This window comes from Rhinoraja longicauda, chromosome 15 (genome assembly GCF_053455715.1).
Source record: "Rhinoraja longicauda isolate Sanriku21f chromosome 15, sRhiLon1.1, whole genome shotgun sequence".
Classification (NCBI taxonomy): Eukaryota; Metazoa; Chordata; class Chondrichthyes; order Rajiformes; family Arhynchobatidae; genus Rhinoraja; species Rhinoraja longicauda.
Window position 1 is genome coordinate 48,000,348 of NC_135967.1, and position 17,218 is coordinate 48,017,565.

Below are 17,218 nucleotides of genomic sequence, written 5' to 3' on the forward strand. Positions count from 1 at the left end.
GACTACCTGCTCTCAATGATCGGCTGTGCTGTGGGTCTGGGCAACGTCTGGAGATTCCCTTATCTGGCGTACAGGAACGGAGGAGGTACTGTAAAGGTTTCATCATCCAAGGAAGAGAAAGGCATTAGAAAGGGAAAAGAGTCATAGATTTGTAAAGAAAATAATATTAAATTCAATAGACACAGAATAGAACATAGAACCGTGCAGCACAGGAACAGACCCTTTGGCCCACAAAGTCTGTGTGGAACATGATACCAAATTAAACTAATCTCTTCTGCCTACACATGATCTATATTCCACCATTCACTGCATGTTCATGTGTTTATCTAAAACCCACTTAAACACCACCATTGTATCTGCTTTCACTGCCACCCCCAGCAGGCATACCAGGCACCTACCGTACACTGTGCAAATAAAAACATACCCCACACATCTCCTTTAAATTTCCCCCTCTCACCCCAAAACGATGTCCTTCACTATTTAACATTTTCATCCTTGGCAAAAGATTTTGACTCTACCCTATCTATGCCTCATAATTTTATTTATTTCTATCAGGCCTCCCCTCAGCCTCTGACACTCCAGAGAAAACATTCCAGTTTGTCCAACCTCCCTTTATAACTAACCCTCTAATTCAAGGAGCATCATGGGAAATCTCTTTTGCACCCTCCCCGAAGCTCCCACATCCTTCCTGTAATGGGGCGATAAGAACTGCAAAAGTACTCCAAATGTGGTTTAATTAAAGGTTTTATAAACACGACTTCCCGACTGATATGCAATGCCCCGACCGATGAAGGTAAGCATACTGTACACCTTCTTTATCACTATCTATTTTTGTTGCTCTTTTCAAGGAACAATGGATTTGGAACCCATGATTCATTTAGACATTGACGCTGTTTAGGGCCCTGCCATTAACTGTACACTTGTCCCTGACCTTGGACCTCCCAAAGTATAGACGCCCAGATTAAACTCCATCTGCCATTTCTCCACCCATATCTGTAACTGGTTTCAATCCTGTTGTATCCTTTGACAGCCTACTTCTCTCTCCACAACACCACCAATTTCTGTGTTGTCTGCAACCTCCAGCCAGAATGACATCCTTTCACCATAACCCTTTGTTTTCTATTATTAAGACAATTCTAACTCCAAACTACCAAATCACAGAGGCTCCCTTCCATCTTAATCTTCTGGATCAGCCTACCGTGAGGGACCTTGTAAAAACCTTGCTAACGTCAATGTCAAGTCAAGTCTACTTTATTTGTCACAGACACATACAAGATGTGCAGTGAAATGAAAGTGGCAATGCCTGCGGATTGTGCTAAAACTACAAAACAGAATAGATTTTTTTTTATAAGAGAACACAACACAAAAAATAAATTAATACAGTAAATTAGTCCCTGGTGATATAAGAGTTAACCTTAATATAAGAGATGGCCTGTGGGTAGAAACTCCGTCTCATCCTCTCTGTTTTCACAGCGTGACAGCGGAGACGTTTGCCTGACCATAGCAACTGGCTCTGGATCTGCACCTCCTGATGTATAGGTCCTGCAGGGGGTCGAGTGTAGTTCCCATAGTGCGTTCAGCCGAACGCACTAATCTCCGCAGAGCCTTCCTGTCCTGGGCAGAGCTGTTCCCAAACCAAATTGAGATGTTGCCGGACAAGATGCTTTCTACAGCCCCAGAGTAGAAGCACTGAAGGATCCTCGGAGAGACTCTGAATTTCCTCAGCTGTCTGAGGTGGTAAAGGCGCTGCCTTGCCTTACTCACCAGTGCGGCAACGTGTGTTGTCCATGTCAGATCCTCTGTGATGTGGACTCCCAGGTATTTAAAGCTGCTCACCCTATCCACAGTAATCCCATTTATCTCCAGTGGCGTGTACGTCCTCGGATGTTGAGCCCTTCTAGAGTCCACGATCAGCTCCTTAGTTTTTGTGACATTCAAGGCGGGCAACATCCAGTGCCTTACCGTTATGCAACACTTTTGTTACTCCCCTCAAAAAGTTCAGTTGTTTAAGACATAACCTGCCTCTGATAAAGTCACGACAACTGTTCCTAATTAGCCTATTCTCTTCCAAATGCGAGTAAATCCTATCACCTTCTCCCTCCCCAGGTCCCCTTCCGCCTGTATTCCATCCTCCCTTTGTACCCTTAACAAACACGCCACATCCTACCTGTAATGTGGTACACCAGCAGCTCAGAGGCAAACAAGAAAGCCCTTCAGAGGGTCATCAACTCTGCAAAGAAAATCATTGGTTGCTGCCCTCTCTAGAGGAACTTTACTCCCTCCGCTGCCTCAGCAGAGCAGCCAACATCCTGAGGGATCCTTCCCACCCTGGTCATCAGCTGCTCCAACTGCTGCCCTCTGGTAGACGGTTCAGGTCCATTACATCACGGACTAATAGACTCAAGAACAGTTTCTACCCCAGTGTCATACGTGAGCTTAACACTGCCAGACACTCGCATAAAACTGAAGGGAAGGAACGGAACTGATCGGAACACTCAGTTACTTGTCAGAAAACATAGGCCTCAATTTAATACAAGTTTGCATTCTACTGCACTTATGTTGTTAGCATTTGCTGAACTTATTGCATGTTACAGCCGACCGCACCTTATATTTGATTACATTATTTCTTTTATTTTTTTAAAACGGCACTTGCAATATGTTAGCTCTCATTGCTGTGCAATAACTTGCTGTCTTGATTGCACTGTACACTGCCTCGACCGTGTTGTAGTTGTTTTGTCTATATTGTATTGGAGGTCAGTTTGTTTGATTCAGTGGATTAGGTTTGGCTTGTTATGGATAGAGGTTTGTCCTTTGTACTGTCTGCTGTGTGTGATTGCATCATCTGGACTGCTTTAATTTCGCTGTACTTTGTGTAGTGACAATAAAGGTTTTTTACAATTACAATTTACAATTAATGGAATGACCAGAACTGAACGCAATACTCCAAATGCAGCCTGACCAAAGTCCTATAAAGCTGCATCATGACTTCCTGACTCTTGTACTCAATGCCAACCAATGATGGGATGTAAACTCCTTTGTTACCACTATTATCTTTGCTGCCACTTTAAGGAAGCAATAGACTTGGACCCTGAGATCCCTCTGAACATCTATGAAGTCAATGATCTTCCCCGTGACTGTAAATATAGCACATAGCCTTAGAGATTTGTGTGTAGTGGTAACCTGCCATAAACAAGGATGTTCAGAAGGACTCTGTAACCCCCAATCATGCTTGTGCTCTCTAATGAAGTCCTCACTTACATTTTCTAGGTGTCTTTCTCATTCCCTACTCACTCATGCTGGCACTCGTTGGAATGCCGATGTTCTTTTTGGAATCGTCCTTTGGGCAGTTTGCCAGCCGTGGACCTGTTGCAGTGTGGAAAGCCGTGCCAATACTACAAGGTTCATGTTTATTTATCAATACCGTTTGGAACAATTTATATGAGGAATAATGGTTTGAACTGTACTAATGTACTGGGTTTAGTTATGTTATTTGATCAGAGATGAAACAGTCTTGCTGGATCACTGTTCACAGTCTAATATCAGCGAGATTTTTACATAACGTTTGCATTGATTGACTGAGAAATACAGCATGGAAACAGGCCCTTCAGCCCATTGAGTCCACACCGACCATCAATAACTTGTGAATTGAAAATCAGACATTAATTGAAAATCAAAATATGCTTGAAATGCTGGAAATCTAAAATAAAAACAGAAAATTCTGAAAACACTCAATACGTCAGACCGCATCTGTGGAAGGGGAAACCGAGGCAATGTTTTATGTAAAAGATCCTTTGGCATAACTTAGAGGGATACATGGAGCTTGTTAAACTGATGAGAAGGTGTATACGTGTTGGGGTGGTGGGTAGGAGGATGTCTCAAGAATAAAACTGGGTCATCGTGCAGTTAAAGTCATCTTGTCAATCAGCGAAAAGGAACAGTTAGAGAGTGAGAACACACAAGAACAGACAAATAAAATATGGGAGGTGTGGGACATAACCAGCATGCTAAGATATGTACGAGATCCATTCCTAAAGGGAATAAAAGGGTAAAATAGAAGCTCAGACAATACCACAGATGGATGGCCCATGCTGAAAGCTATACAATATCAATAATAGTCAATAGTCGTTTATTTGTCACATACACATAAATGTGTAGTGAAATGATACATTACCCGCAGTTGAACAATAAGACCAATAAGATTAATCAATAAAAATGCAATAACACACACAATCACAACTAACACCAAACAAAAAGAAACATCCATCACAGTGAGTCTCCTCCAGTCCCTTCTCACTGTGATGGAAGGCCAGAATGTATTTTTCTCTTCCCTGCCGTCTTGTCCCGCGGTCAGGCTGTTGGAGTTGCCGCGTCGGGGCTCCCGATATTGAAGCCCCCGCTGGGCGGTGAAAAATCCCGCGGCCTATTTCAGGCCGCGCCGGTCGGTGAAAGGTCCGCAGTGGGCCGACCCAAGCCCCGCGATTCGGGGCGGGCGAAGACGCTGTCGCTACCGCTGCCGGAGCTCCCGATGTCGGCCCCCATCCAGGGGCCTGCGGGCTTCCGACATCCACGCGGCCCACGCCGGAGCCTCCGGAGACGAGTCGCAGCCGCTCCCGCAGCATCCGCAGGCAGCCAGCGCCGCAGTTGGTGAGTCCGGGCCGTGGGCTCTGCGAACCAGAGCCCCAGGTGGTCTCAGGTGCATGGCCGGTGGTAGGCTGCAACGGGAATGGAGACACGACACCGAAACAAAGGTCGCGTCTCCGTTCGGGAGAGAGAATTTTACAGTTCCCGTTCCCTCCCACCCCCCCCCCCCAAAAACATAACATACAACACTACATCATATTAAAACTACAATTCAGACAAAAACGACAAAAAACACAAAAGACAGACGGACTGCAGGCAAGATACATATACACTTAGAGAGACAGGGACTGATTAGAGAAAGCTCATGTCTTCTGATGGCTACATTGATGGAAGTCTTCATGGAAGGAAGCAGAGAGAGATGGTGGAAGGTTTTCGGACTGGAGGCCTGTGACTAGTGGTGTGCCTTGGTGATCGGTGCTGGGCCAATGTTGCTTTTGTGGTTTCAATAATTTGGATGAGAATGTTGAAGGCATTATTAGTAAATTTGCAGATGACATGAAAGTGGGTGGTTTTGTAGCTAGCAAAGATGTTTATCAAAAATTACAGCAGGATCTTGATCAGCTGGGGCAAATGGGCTGAGGAATGGATCATGGAGTTTATCACAGATATGTGCGAGGTGTTGCTTTTTGGGAAGTCAAACCAGGGCAGGAACTTCACACCTCATCTTCCTGCTCTCCAGGGAATCAAGTCCAAGCTTGCTCAATCTCGCCCTTTGGCTCAAGCCCCTGAGTCATGGCAATATTCTGAGAAATCTTCTCTGCACTCTTTGCAGTTTAACAATCTCCTCCCTGTAGCAGGGTGATCAAAACAAAACACAATACTCCAAATGCAGCCTCTGCAACGTCTTCTACAACTCTAACATAACGTTTACACTCAAAACCCTGATGAAGGCCAATGTACCGAAAGCCTTCATGTCCACCCTATCTAACTGTGCCGCCATTTCATGGAACAATGAACCTCTGCTGCAAGATCCCTCTGCTCTTCAACACTCCACAGGATCCAACCATTCACTTTGAAGGCCCTGTCCTGTTTGACTGTCCTTGCAATGAAAATAATCTCACAGTGGTGTTAGGTAATGAGTTTCAGGAGTTGGTAATGACAAAGTGCCAGTAACTCACATCCAAGTTAGGATCATGTGCAACTTGGAAGTAAATACTTTGTTATATTTATCTTGGTGGGAGAGTTCAAGCATTGAGAGATGTTATCAGCTCCTGTCATAACTGCAGCGTGTTATGGAGTTGGTGGAAGAAAATTTGAATATCTGGAAACTGGGCCATTCACAGTTGTTGATCAGATTGTTGTGAAGGGATGGTTGTCAGACATGTAGAGGGTATTTCATCACAACCTGATTAACAATCTTTGTGTGGGAATATATTTCAATTAGTTTCTGTTCTAAACTCCTGTTCACCATTTATTTTAAGGTGTTGGGGTCACCATGGTCCTTGTGATTTCACTCTGTGACATTTCCTACTGCTGCATCATCGCCTACAGCCTGTTCTACCTGTTTGCCTCCTTCCAATCCCCCCTGCCCTGGTCAGACTGCTTCAGCTGGTGGGGTGCGGATGAAACCTGCAGTCGGACACCCAGAGGTAATGAGCCAATGCCTCCTTTATCACTACTCGCTACTTCCTGTCTGTGAGCCAATCTTGATCCATACCTACCTTATGACTTCAAAAGAGACACACATAGTGCTGGAATAAATCAGTGCGTCAAGCAGCATCTCTGGAGAACATGGATTGGCAACATTTAGGTACGTGACTCTTCTAACTCAAAACGTCATCTATCCATATTCTCTACAGATGCTACCTGATGCGCTAAGTTACCCCAGCACTTTGTGTCTCTTTGTTTGTCAGTAGGCGTCTGCAGTTCCGAGTGTCTACATTTTATGACTTTATCTTTTGTGAAACACCTTGTTGAAAGTCTTCTGGAAATCCAAATATATACATATGCTGAAAAAACACAGTGCTGGAGTAACTCAGTAGGTCAGGCAGCTGGTTTATTATTGTTACATGCACCAAGGCACAGTGAACTTTGGAAATGAGACCAGCATCTGCAGTTCATTGTTACTGCACATTTCATATTGCGCTTGGCTTGCTGACATCACAGTGGGTAACAAACCAGACTACCTCACCCCACTCTTTTTTCTCTCCCCTCGTTTCCTGTGTCTCACCCAGATGTGCCCCTATTTCTCCCACTACCCCACTGCTCTCTCCTCCACCCCTCTCTGGATCCACATTTCACACCTCTTCTCTCCTGACCTCACAGACTTTTTTGTCTTCTTTTCATATCAGGCCTTTGTCCACCGTCCGGTAATTAAATCCTGTACCCACCTATCACTCGCCTAGCTTTGTCCCACCTCAAACTCTTTTCTTCCTTTCACCTTCCTACTATAATTAGCCTGAAGAGTCCCAACCTAAAGCATCCATGTCCTCCAGAGATGCTACCTGACCACCACTGTAAACCAACATCTACAGTTCCCAGGTAGACACAAAATGCTGGAGTAACTCAGCGGGACAGGCAGCAGCTCTCGAGAGAAGGAATGGGTGACGTGTCAGGTCGAGACCCTTCTTCAGACTGATGTCAGGGGAGGGGGCGGGACCGCTCTCCCCCATCAGGCTGAAGAAGGGACCTGACCAGAAACATATTCTGTCCATTCTGACCCGAAACGTCATCCATTCCTTCTCTCCAGAGATGCTGCCTTTCCCACTGTGTTACTCCAGCATTTTGTGTCTACCTTCTTTTTAAACCAGTATCTGCAGTTCTTTCCTACACATTTCCTCTACAGTTCCCAGTGTTCCCATTTCATATTTTCCAGATTTGATGTGCAATCTCAGTGTGGCCAATGGATATTTTGACATACTTAACACAACGTGGCTACACGCAAGCAACAAATCTTACTCAAATGGATCAGAAGTCGGCGTTTGTTTCCAGGGCCCAAGTGAACAATACTGGGAGTAAGTAACATGCTGTTGGCATTTACATCTACAGCCTACACTGCTACAACAGTGGCTTCCCTTTGGGGTGGTCAATGAGCTGTCCTGTTTAATGAGGGAAGTTTAATTTGCTTTGGATAGCCTTACTATTTATGGACAATAGACAATAGGTGCAGGAGGAGGCCATTCAGCCTTTTGAGCCAGCACCACAATTCAATGTGATCATGGTTGATCATTCTCAATCAGTACCCCATTCCTGCCTTCTCCCCATACCCCCTGACTCCTCTATCCTTAAGAGCTCTATCTAGCTCTAGCTTGAATGCATTCAGAGAATTGGCCTCCACTGTCTTCTGAGGCAGAGAATTCTACAGATTTACAACTCTCTGAGTGAAAACGTTTTTCCTCATCTCCGTTCTAAATGGCCTACCCCTTATTCTTAAACTGTGGCCCCTTGTTCTGGACTCCCCCAACATTGGGAACAAGTTTCCTGCCTCTAATGTGTCCAACCCTTAATAATCTTATATGTTTCGATAAGATCCCCTCTCATCCTTCTAAATTCCAGTGTATACAAGCCTAGCCGCTCCAGTCTTTCAACATAGGACAATCCCGCCATTCCAGGAATTAACCTAGTAAACTTACGCTGCACGCCCTCAATAGCAAGAATATCCTTCCTCAAATTTGGAGACCAAAACTGCACACAGTACTCCAGGTGCGATCTCACTAGGGCCCTGAACAATTGCAGAAGGACCTCTTTGCTCCTATACTCAACTCCTCTTGTTATGAAGGCCAACATTCCATTGGCTTTCTTCACTGCCTGCTGTAACTGCATGTTTCCTTTCAGTGACTGATGCACTAGGACACCCAGATCTCGTTGTACGTCCCCTTTTCCGAACTTGACATCATTCAGATAATAATCTGCCTTCCTATTGTTACCACCAAGGTGGATAACCTCACACTTATCCACATTAACCTGCATCTGCCATGCATCCGCCCAATCACACAACCTGTCCAAGTCACCCTGCAACCTCATAGCATCTTCCTCACAGTTCACACTACCACCCAGCTTTGTAACATCTGCAAATTTGCTAATGGTACTTTTAACCCCTTCATCCAAGTCATTAATGTATATTGCAAATAGCTGCAGTCCCAGCACTGAGCCTTGCGGTACCCCACTAGTCACTGCCTGCCATTCTGAAAGGGACCCATTTATCCCCACTCTTTGCTTTCTGTCTGCCAACCAATTTTCTATCCATGTCAGTACCCTACATCCAATACCATGTGCCCACTAATTTTGCCCACTATCTCCTATGTGGGACCTTGTCGAAGGCTTTCTGAAAGTTGAGGTACACCACATCCACCGGCTCTCCCCTGTCACTTTTCCTAGTTACATCCTCAAAAAATTCCAGAAGATTAGTCAAGCATGATTTCCCCTTCGTAAATCCATGCTGACGCGGAACGATCCTGTTAGTGCTATCCAAATGCTCCGCAATTTCGTCTTTTATAATTGACTCCAGCATCTTCCCCACCACTGATGTCAGACTAACTGGTCTATAATTTCTGGTTTTCTCTCTCCCTCCTTTCTTAAAAAGTGGGATAACATTAGCTACCCTCCAATCCACAGGAACTGATCCTGAATCAATAGAACATTGGAAAATGATCACCAATTCGTCCACAATTTCTAGCGCCACCTCCTTAAGTACCCTGGGATGCAGACCATCAGGCCCTGGGGATTTATCAGCCTTCAGTCCCATCAGTCTACCCAACACCATTTCCTGCCTAATGTGAATCTCCTTCAGTTCCTCCGTCACCCTAGGATCTCTGGCCACTAGAACATCTGGGAGATTGTTTGTATCTTCCTTAGTGAAGACAGATCCAAAGTACCGGTTCAACTCGTCTGCCATTTCCATGTTCCCCATAATAAATTCCCCTGCTTCTGTCTTCAAGGGACCTACATTTGCCATGACTATTTTTTTTCCTCTTCACATACCTAAAAAAGCTTTTACTATCCTCCTTTATATTATTGGCTAGTTTACCCTCGTACCTCATCTTTTCTCCCCATATTGCCTTTTTAGTTATCTTCTGTTGCTCTTTAAAAGAGTCCCAATCCTCTGGCTTCCCACTCTTCTTTGCTTTGTTGCACTTCTCTTTTATTTTTATGCTGTCCTTGACTTCCCTTGTCAGCCACGGGTGCCTCTTACTCCCCTTAGAATCTTTCCTCCTCTTTCGGATAAATTGATCCTGCAACTTCTGCATTGTTCCCAGGAATACCTGCCATTGCTGTTCCACCGTCTTCCCTGCTAGGGCCTCCTTCCAGTCAAATCTGGCCAGCTCCTGCCTCATGCCTCTGTAATCCCCTTTGCAATACTGTAATACTGACACTAATGTTCTACATTAACCTGACACCATGGACTCATCCAGTTGTGAACAACACTACGTTAACATTTGCCGGTTTATTTTAATAATATTTACATTGCAAAATCATGTGAATATTTGTTTTAAATTTTCATGCTCTTAAAAGTAGAGCTTCATCCGTTAAATAGCTGAATTTGTCTTTTAGCGATATCTGTTTTGTTGTGTAAATTAACTTATTGTGGTATTGTGTCTAATCTATCGATTTAGAGTTGAACAATGGGAAGTTGTGGCATTAGTTAGGGCAGACACATTAGTTTAGTTTTGAAGAGATTCAGCTTGGAAACAGGTCCTTTGGCCCACCGAGTCCAAGCCGACCATCAACCATCCATTGACATTAGTTCTATGTTATCCCATTTTCATATCTTCTCATCCACTCCCAACACACTCATTTACAGAGGCCAATTAACCAACAAACCCACCCCTCTTTGGGATGTGAGAGGAAACCGGAGCATCCAGAGGAATCCTAAACAGTCAGGGAGAACGTGCAAACACCACACAGACGGCACCCGTCATGAGCAAATCCATGTCTCTGGCGCTGTGAGACAATGGCTCTACTTGCTGCCCACTGTGCTGCCCGATTAACCCAAGTTGTTTTAGTAGCACACTCAACTACAACAGCTGTGCTCAGTGGAGAATCTCTTCAACCAAGCCCATTTAACAGAAGATTCCTATTATGTGATACAAAAAGCTGAAGAATGGCAGAATAAAAAAAGTATAAATGAAACTCACTTTCAATTCTGGTAGCAATTTGAAGTCACACCATTAAATTGAAAAAAATGAATGGCATGTTAATTCACCAATGCATTTTATGTAAAGTGATTGTGTGGAAGGGAACTTGCTAAGGTTGTCTCCTTTAAATATTTTATTTAGTAAAGGAGTTTTACACCGTTCAAGTTCCATGGATGAGACGGGGAAGATCGTCTGGCGCTTAGCCCTGTGTCTGCTCCTGGGCTGGCTGATGGTTGGAGCCGCCTTGTTGAAAGGAATTAAATCTTCAGGAAAGGTAAAAGAATTGGTGATGAAAGGGGTCAAACTCTGGGGGAAAAAGGATGGGTTTTTACACGAGGAAATCTCTTTTTTTCTCCCTATAGCTCAGGCCCTCAAGTCCTGGCAATATTCTCGTAAATCTTCTCTGCACTCTTTGAACTTAACATCTTTCCTATAACAGGGTGATCAAATCAGAACACCCTGATTACCTTGTTAGAGGAAAGATGTTAAGTTCAAAGACTTCAACATCTTTGTTGCGTTTAAGCCAACTGTGGTCTCACCAGCATCTTGTACAGCTGTTACATAACATCACAACCTCTACACTCAACACCCTGACTGATGAAGGCCAATGTGCCAAAAGCCTTATCTACCTGTGATGCCCCTTTCAAGGAAGTATACTTCTATCAGGTCTCCCCGCAAACTCCGGCGTTCCAGAGAATATAATTTGAATGCAGTTATGGATATTATTACCTGACATGATTGGATAAAATGCGAAGCTTTTCACTGTACCTCAGTACACGTGAGAATAATAAACCTAAACCTAATCCTAAACCTAACTCAGGGCAGTTGTCAGCTGGCTGATTGACTGGATTTCCATAATGGATGAGCCCATCTGACAGTGACAATGACAAAGAAGCTAAACTGAATATACTGAAGATACTGTAACCAATTCCTCCCTAACTGAGGAAGTGCTATTTACACTGAGGTTAACCTACTGCTCTGAGATAAATACACTCTTTATGTATATTTAAGAATCAAAGGGTATTGAGTTAAGGCAGGACAATGGCACAGAGATGAAAGATCAGTCATCAACCTTACTGGAAACTGAAGCAAACACGAGGGGCCAATTTACTAACTCTTGCGTCTATTTCTTTTGTTCTAATGTTCCAATTTTCAAGAGAAACCAAAGTAATGTAGATGCCAGCGATAGTCACAGAATCATATGGCAAAGAAACAGGCCTTTCGGCCCAGCTCATCCATGCTGAACTAGATGCCTCTATCTAAGCCAATCCCACCTGCCCGTGTATGGCCCATATCCCTCTAAACCGTTCCTGCCCATATCTGAAATTTTAAAATCCTGGAAATAGAGAGACATAAAGCATAGAAACAGGCCCTTTGGCCCAACTCATCTATGCTGACCTAGATGCCCCCATCTAAACCATCCCACATGCCCTCATTTAACCCATATCCCTCGAAACCAAGGGTTCCCAACCTGGGGTAAATTTGTTGATTCTGGATTTGTACATATTGACTGACAGTGTTTGGTTCTGGTATACTGGTATCTGTTCATTAGTTGTTCATAAATGAGTGAAATGACATTCTTATGTGCTATTATTATCGTTATTTTAACTTAAAATAATAATGTTAAAAACAATATTTAAAATCTCCCCTTTGTCGGTTGCTTTATTATGGTAAAAGTGTAAACTCAAATTACTGAACAAATCAGGGTGGGAGTAAATTTACTTTCGAAAAGTTGCAAAGGTGTAAACGGGATGATAAAGGTAGGAAACCCTGCTCTAAACCTTCCCTGTCCATGTACTTGTCCGAGTGTCTTTTAAATGTTGTAACAGTAAGCAGGTTAGCAGGTCAGTGGCACTGCAGAGAGAGTAAATATTTCAGACTGATGACAGGTTCCGAAGAACAGTCTTGAACTGAATGGTTAAATGATATTTTCCTCCACTGCCACTGACCTGCTGGGTACTTCCAGTGATTTTACTTCTGTAATTCACCTCTGCTTCATTCACTGTTTTAAATGAAATCCTATATTTGCCATTTAATTATTGAATGTAAATGTTGTAGCAGAAACACAGGACAATCTAACAATCCCTGTCCCTGACCAGGTGGTTTATTTCACTGCAACATTCCCGTACGTGGTTCTGACCGTACTTCTGATCCGAGGACTGACCCTGGAGGGAGCTTGGAAAGGGATTGAATTCTACATTGGAGGTCAGTCGGACTTCTCAAAGCTGGCTGATGCTGAGGTAAACAAATCACAACATTCTATATGGCTTTGAGGAAAATATATCTCACTTTTAATCTGGTATTTTATCTCAGTTAGTTTTTGGTTTTGCACTAGTTGATGAAAGCTATGTTTAGTCATTTGTTGGTTGAGATCTGAATTAATTTAACACGATGGAGCTTTCTTTGTTCCAGCTTGCAGAGGGATAACAAAGCCCAGACGACAAGAGTGCAAGAGATCTCATCTCTTTGGCAATCACATCTCATCTCTTGCTAAATAACAAGCAAAGTCAGTGGCCTAGGCAACAGCGTGTAGATAAGGAGGCTGAACGATACACTACTGTTGACCAGTGGAAGCATTATTTAGCACCCACACAATAGAATGGTGGGAATATTCCACCCCATATTCTCCCTGTAACTACAAGATGTTGGACTGAACTGGATTGGTGTCTTTGGACCATCAGAGGCTGAGGGGAGAATTGACAGAAGTATATAAAATTATGAGAGACATAGATAGGGTAGACAGTCAGAACCTTGGAGGCAGATACAATAGTGGCATTTGGTTATGTTGGGGATGGAGGGAATGGAGGAATACGCGTCACATGCAGGTCAACATGTGTTGATCTTGGCAACATGTTCAGCACGGATATTGCGGAGAAGGGCCTGATCCTGTGCTCTACTGTTTTACGTACGATACTAATGTTGAATGAGTTTGTTAAATTTGACTGATTCCATCTTCTATTCACCAGGTGTGGAAAGATGCTGCAACTCAGATATTCTATTCCATGTCAGTGGGCTGTGGCAGCTTAATAACCCTGTCATCCTACAACAAATTCCACAACAACTGTTACAGAGACACTATCATTGTCTGTGTGGTGAACTGTGCCACGAGTGTGTTTGCTGGATTTGCCATCTTCTCCGTCCTGGGACACATGGCTCACGTACAGAACAAGCCTGTTTCAGAGGTCGCTCAGTCAGGTAACTATGGTCTCCATTCTGTGCTGAAGGTTATTTGAGCAGGGGATCTCACGCCTGCCTTAGACTTGGTTTAGTGTAGTTTAGAAATACAGGATGGAAACAAACTCTTTGGCCCACCAGGCCCACGCTGACCATTGATGACCCGTTCACAGTAGATCTATGTAATCTCAATTTTACACCCAGTCCCCACACATGGGGGACAATTTACAGCGGCCAATTAACCTACAAGCCTGCACGTCTTTGGGATGTGGAAAGAAACTGGAGCACCTGGAGGAAACCCACACGGTTACAGGGAGAACCTGCAAACTCCACACAGACAGCACCCTGGTTCTTGATTCCCCTACCCCATTCAAGAGAGAGCTAGATAGAGGTCTTAAGGATAGCGGAGTCAGGGGGTATGGGGAGAAGGCAGGAACGGGGTACTGATTGAGAATGATCAGCCATGATCACATTGAATGGCGGTGCTGGCTCGAAGGGCCGAATGGCCTACTCCTGCACCTATTGTCTATTGTCTACCCTTTTTCATTTTTTTTCCTTAGTACCTAATCAGATGTACAGCACTTTGGTCAACGTGGGTTGTTTTTAAATGTGCTATACAAATAAAATTGACTTGACTTGACTTGACTTGACTACCCTTGGTAGAATTACAAATTACTGACAGTGTATTTTGTTTATGTAAAGCTTTCAAAGGAAATGTGAAACCTGCAAATTTGTCGTATTGGTGCTACTGTGGCACTGAAAGAGGCCATCCAGTCCATCAGCCTAATGCTTGCTCTGAGGGAAGCAATCCTATTGGTCCCATTGCTCCTTCTCATTGTTCCCTTACACCTGAGCTGGAATGGAACCAATGTCCTAGGGGGAGTGTTTGCTAGTGCTGTCGGGGAGGATTTAAACTAATGTGGCAGGGGGATGGGAGCTGGAGCAGAGAGACAGAGGGGTGTAAAATGAGGGTAGAAGCAACAGGTAGCAAGGTGAAAAGTAAAAGTGGCAGGCAGACAAATCCAGGGCAAAAATCAAAAAGGGCCACTTTTCAACATAATCGTACAAGGGGTAAGAGAGTTGTAAAAACAAGCCTGAAGGCTTTGTGTCTCAATGCAAGGAGTATACGTAATAAGGTGGATGAATTAAATGTGGAGATAGTTATTAATGATTATGATATAGTTGGGATTACGGAGACATGGCTCCAGGGTGACCAAGGCTGGGAGCTCAACATCCAGGGATATTCTATATTCAGGCGGGATAGACAGAAAGGAAAAGGAGATGGGGTAGCGTTACTGGTTCGAGAGGAGATTAAAGCAGTGGAAAGGAAGGACATTAGCTTGGAGGATGTGGAATCGATATGGGTAGAGCTACGAAACACTAAGGGGCAGAAAACGCTAGTGGGAGTTGTGTACAGGCCACCTAACAGCAGTAGGGAGGTTGGGGATGGCATCAAGCAGGAAATTAGAAATGCATGCACTAAAGGCGCAGCAGTTATAATGGGTGACTTCAATCTACATATAGATTGGGTGAACCAAACTGGCAGGGGTGCTGAGGAAGAGGATTTCTTGGAATGTTTGAGAGATGGTTTTCTAAACCAACATGTCGAGGAACCAACGAGAGAACAGGCCATTCTAGACTGGGTATTGAGTAATGAGGAAGGGTTAGTTAGCAGTCTTGTTGTGCGAGGCCCCTTGGGCAAGAGTGATCATAATATGGTAGAGTTCTTCATTAGGATGGAGAGTGACAAAGTCGATACAGAAACAAGTGTTCTGAACTTAAAGAAAGATAACTTTGAGGGTATGAGGCGTGAATTGTCCAAGATAGACTGGCGATTGATGCTGAAAGGGTTGACGGTGGACATACAATGGAAGGCATTTAAAGGTCGCATGGATGAACTACAACAAGTGTTCATCCCAGTTTGGCAAAAGAACAAACCAGGAAAGGTAGTGCATCCGTGGCTAACAAGGGAAATCAAGGATAGTATTAAAACAAAAGATGAAGCATACAGATTAGCCAGAAAAAGTAGCATACCAGAGGACTGGGAGAAATTCAGAGTCCAGCAGAGGAGGACAAAGGGCTTAATTAGGAAAGGGAAAATAGATTATGAGGGAAAACTGGCAAGGAACATAAAAACAGACTGCAAAAGTTTTTATAGATATATCAAGAGAAAAAGATTAGTTAAGGCAAATGTAGGTCCCTTGCAGTCGGAAACAGGTGAATTGATCATAGGGAACAAGGAGATGGCAGACCAATTGAACAAATACTGCCGGAAATAGCAGGGGACCGGGGGTCTAAAGAGATGGAGGAACTGAGGGAAATCCAGGTTAGTCGGGAAGTGGTGTTAGGTAAATTAAATGGATTAAAGGCAGATAAATCCCCAGGGCCAGATAGGCTGCATCCCAGAGTGCTTAAGGAAGTAGCCTCAGAAATAGTGGATGCATTAGTGATAATTTTTCAAAACTCTTTAGATTCTGGAGTAGTTCCTGAGGACTGGAGGGTAGCTAATGTAATCCCACTTTTTAAAAAGGGAGGGAGAGAGAAAACGGGGAATTATAGACCAGTTAGCCTAACATCGGTAGTGGGGAAAATGCTAGAGTCAGTTATTAAAGATGTGATAGCATTACATTTGGAAAGTGGTGAAATCATCGGACAAAGTCAGCATGGATTTACCAAAGGCAAATCATGTCTGACGAATCTTATAGAATTTTTCGAGGATGTAACTAGTAGAGTGGATAAGGGAGAACCAGTCGATGTGTTATATCTGGACTTTCAGAAGGCCTTCGACAAGGTCCCACATAGGAGATTGGTGTACAAACTTAAAGCACACGGTATTGAGGGTTCAGTGTTGAGGTGGATAGAAAATTGGTTGGCGGACAGGAAGCAAAGAGTAGGAATAAACGGGTCCTTTTCGGAATGGCAGGCAGTGACTAGTGTGGTACCGCAAGGCTCAGTGCTGGGACCCCAGTTATTTACAGTGTATATTAATGATTTGGACGAGGGAATTGAATGCAACATCTCTAAGTTTGCGGATGACACGAAGCTGGGTGGCAGTGTTAGTTGCGAGGAGAATGCTAGGAGGCTGCAGAGTGACTTGGATAGATTAGGCGAGTGGGCAAATGCATGGCAGATGCAATATAATGTGGATAAATGTGAGGTTATATACTTTGGCGGCAAGAACAGGAAAGCAGAGTATTACCTGAATGGTGACCGATTGGGAGAAGGGGAGATGCAACGTGACCTGGGTGTCATGGTGCACCAGTCATTGAAAGCAAGCATGCAGGTGCAGCAGACAGTGAAGAAAGTGAATGGTATGTTGGCATTCATAG

The 17,218-nt window shown here is 44.0% G+C and overlaps 1 protein-coding gene across 1 annotated transcript in view; it reads left to right on the plus strand.

Moving 5' to 3' along the window:
• LOC144600294 (sodium- and chloride-dependent neutral and basic amino acid transporter B(0+)-like) overlaps positions 1-17,218 on the plus strand; it is a 40,974-nt gene continuing 23,756 nt past the window's right edge. Inside the window, exons 1-7 of the mRNA XM_078411860.1 lie at positions 1-85; positions 3,268-3,399; positions 6,063-6,230; positions 7,457-7,595; positions 10,857-10,989; positions 12,815-12,955; positions 13,682-13,910. Coding sequence (XP_078267986.1) covers positions 16-85; positions 3,268-3,399; positions 6,063-6,230; positions 7,457-7,595; positions 10,857-10,989; positions 12,815-12,955; positions 13,682-13,910 — 1,012 coding nt within the window. The 5' untranslated portion in view covers positions 1-15. The remainder of the gene's footprint in view (positions 86-3,267; positions 3,400-6,062; positions 6,231-7,456; positions 7,596-10,856; positions 10,990-12,814; positions 12,956-13,681; positions 13,911-17,218) is intronic.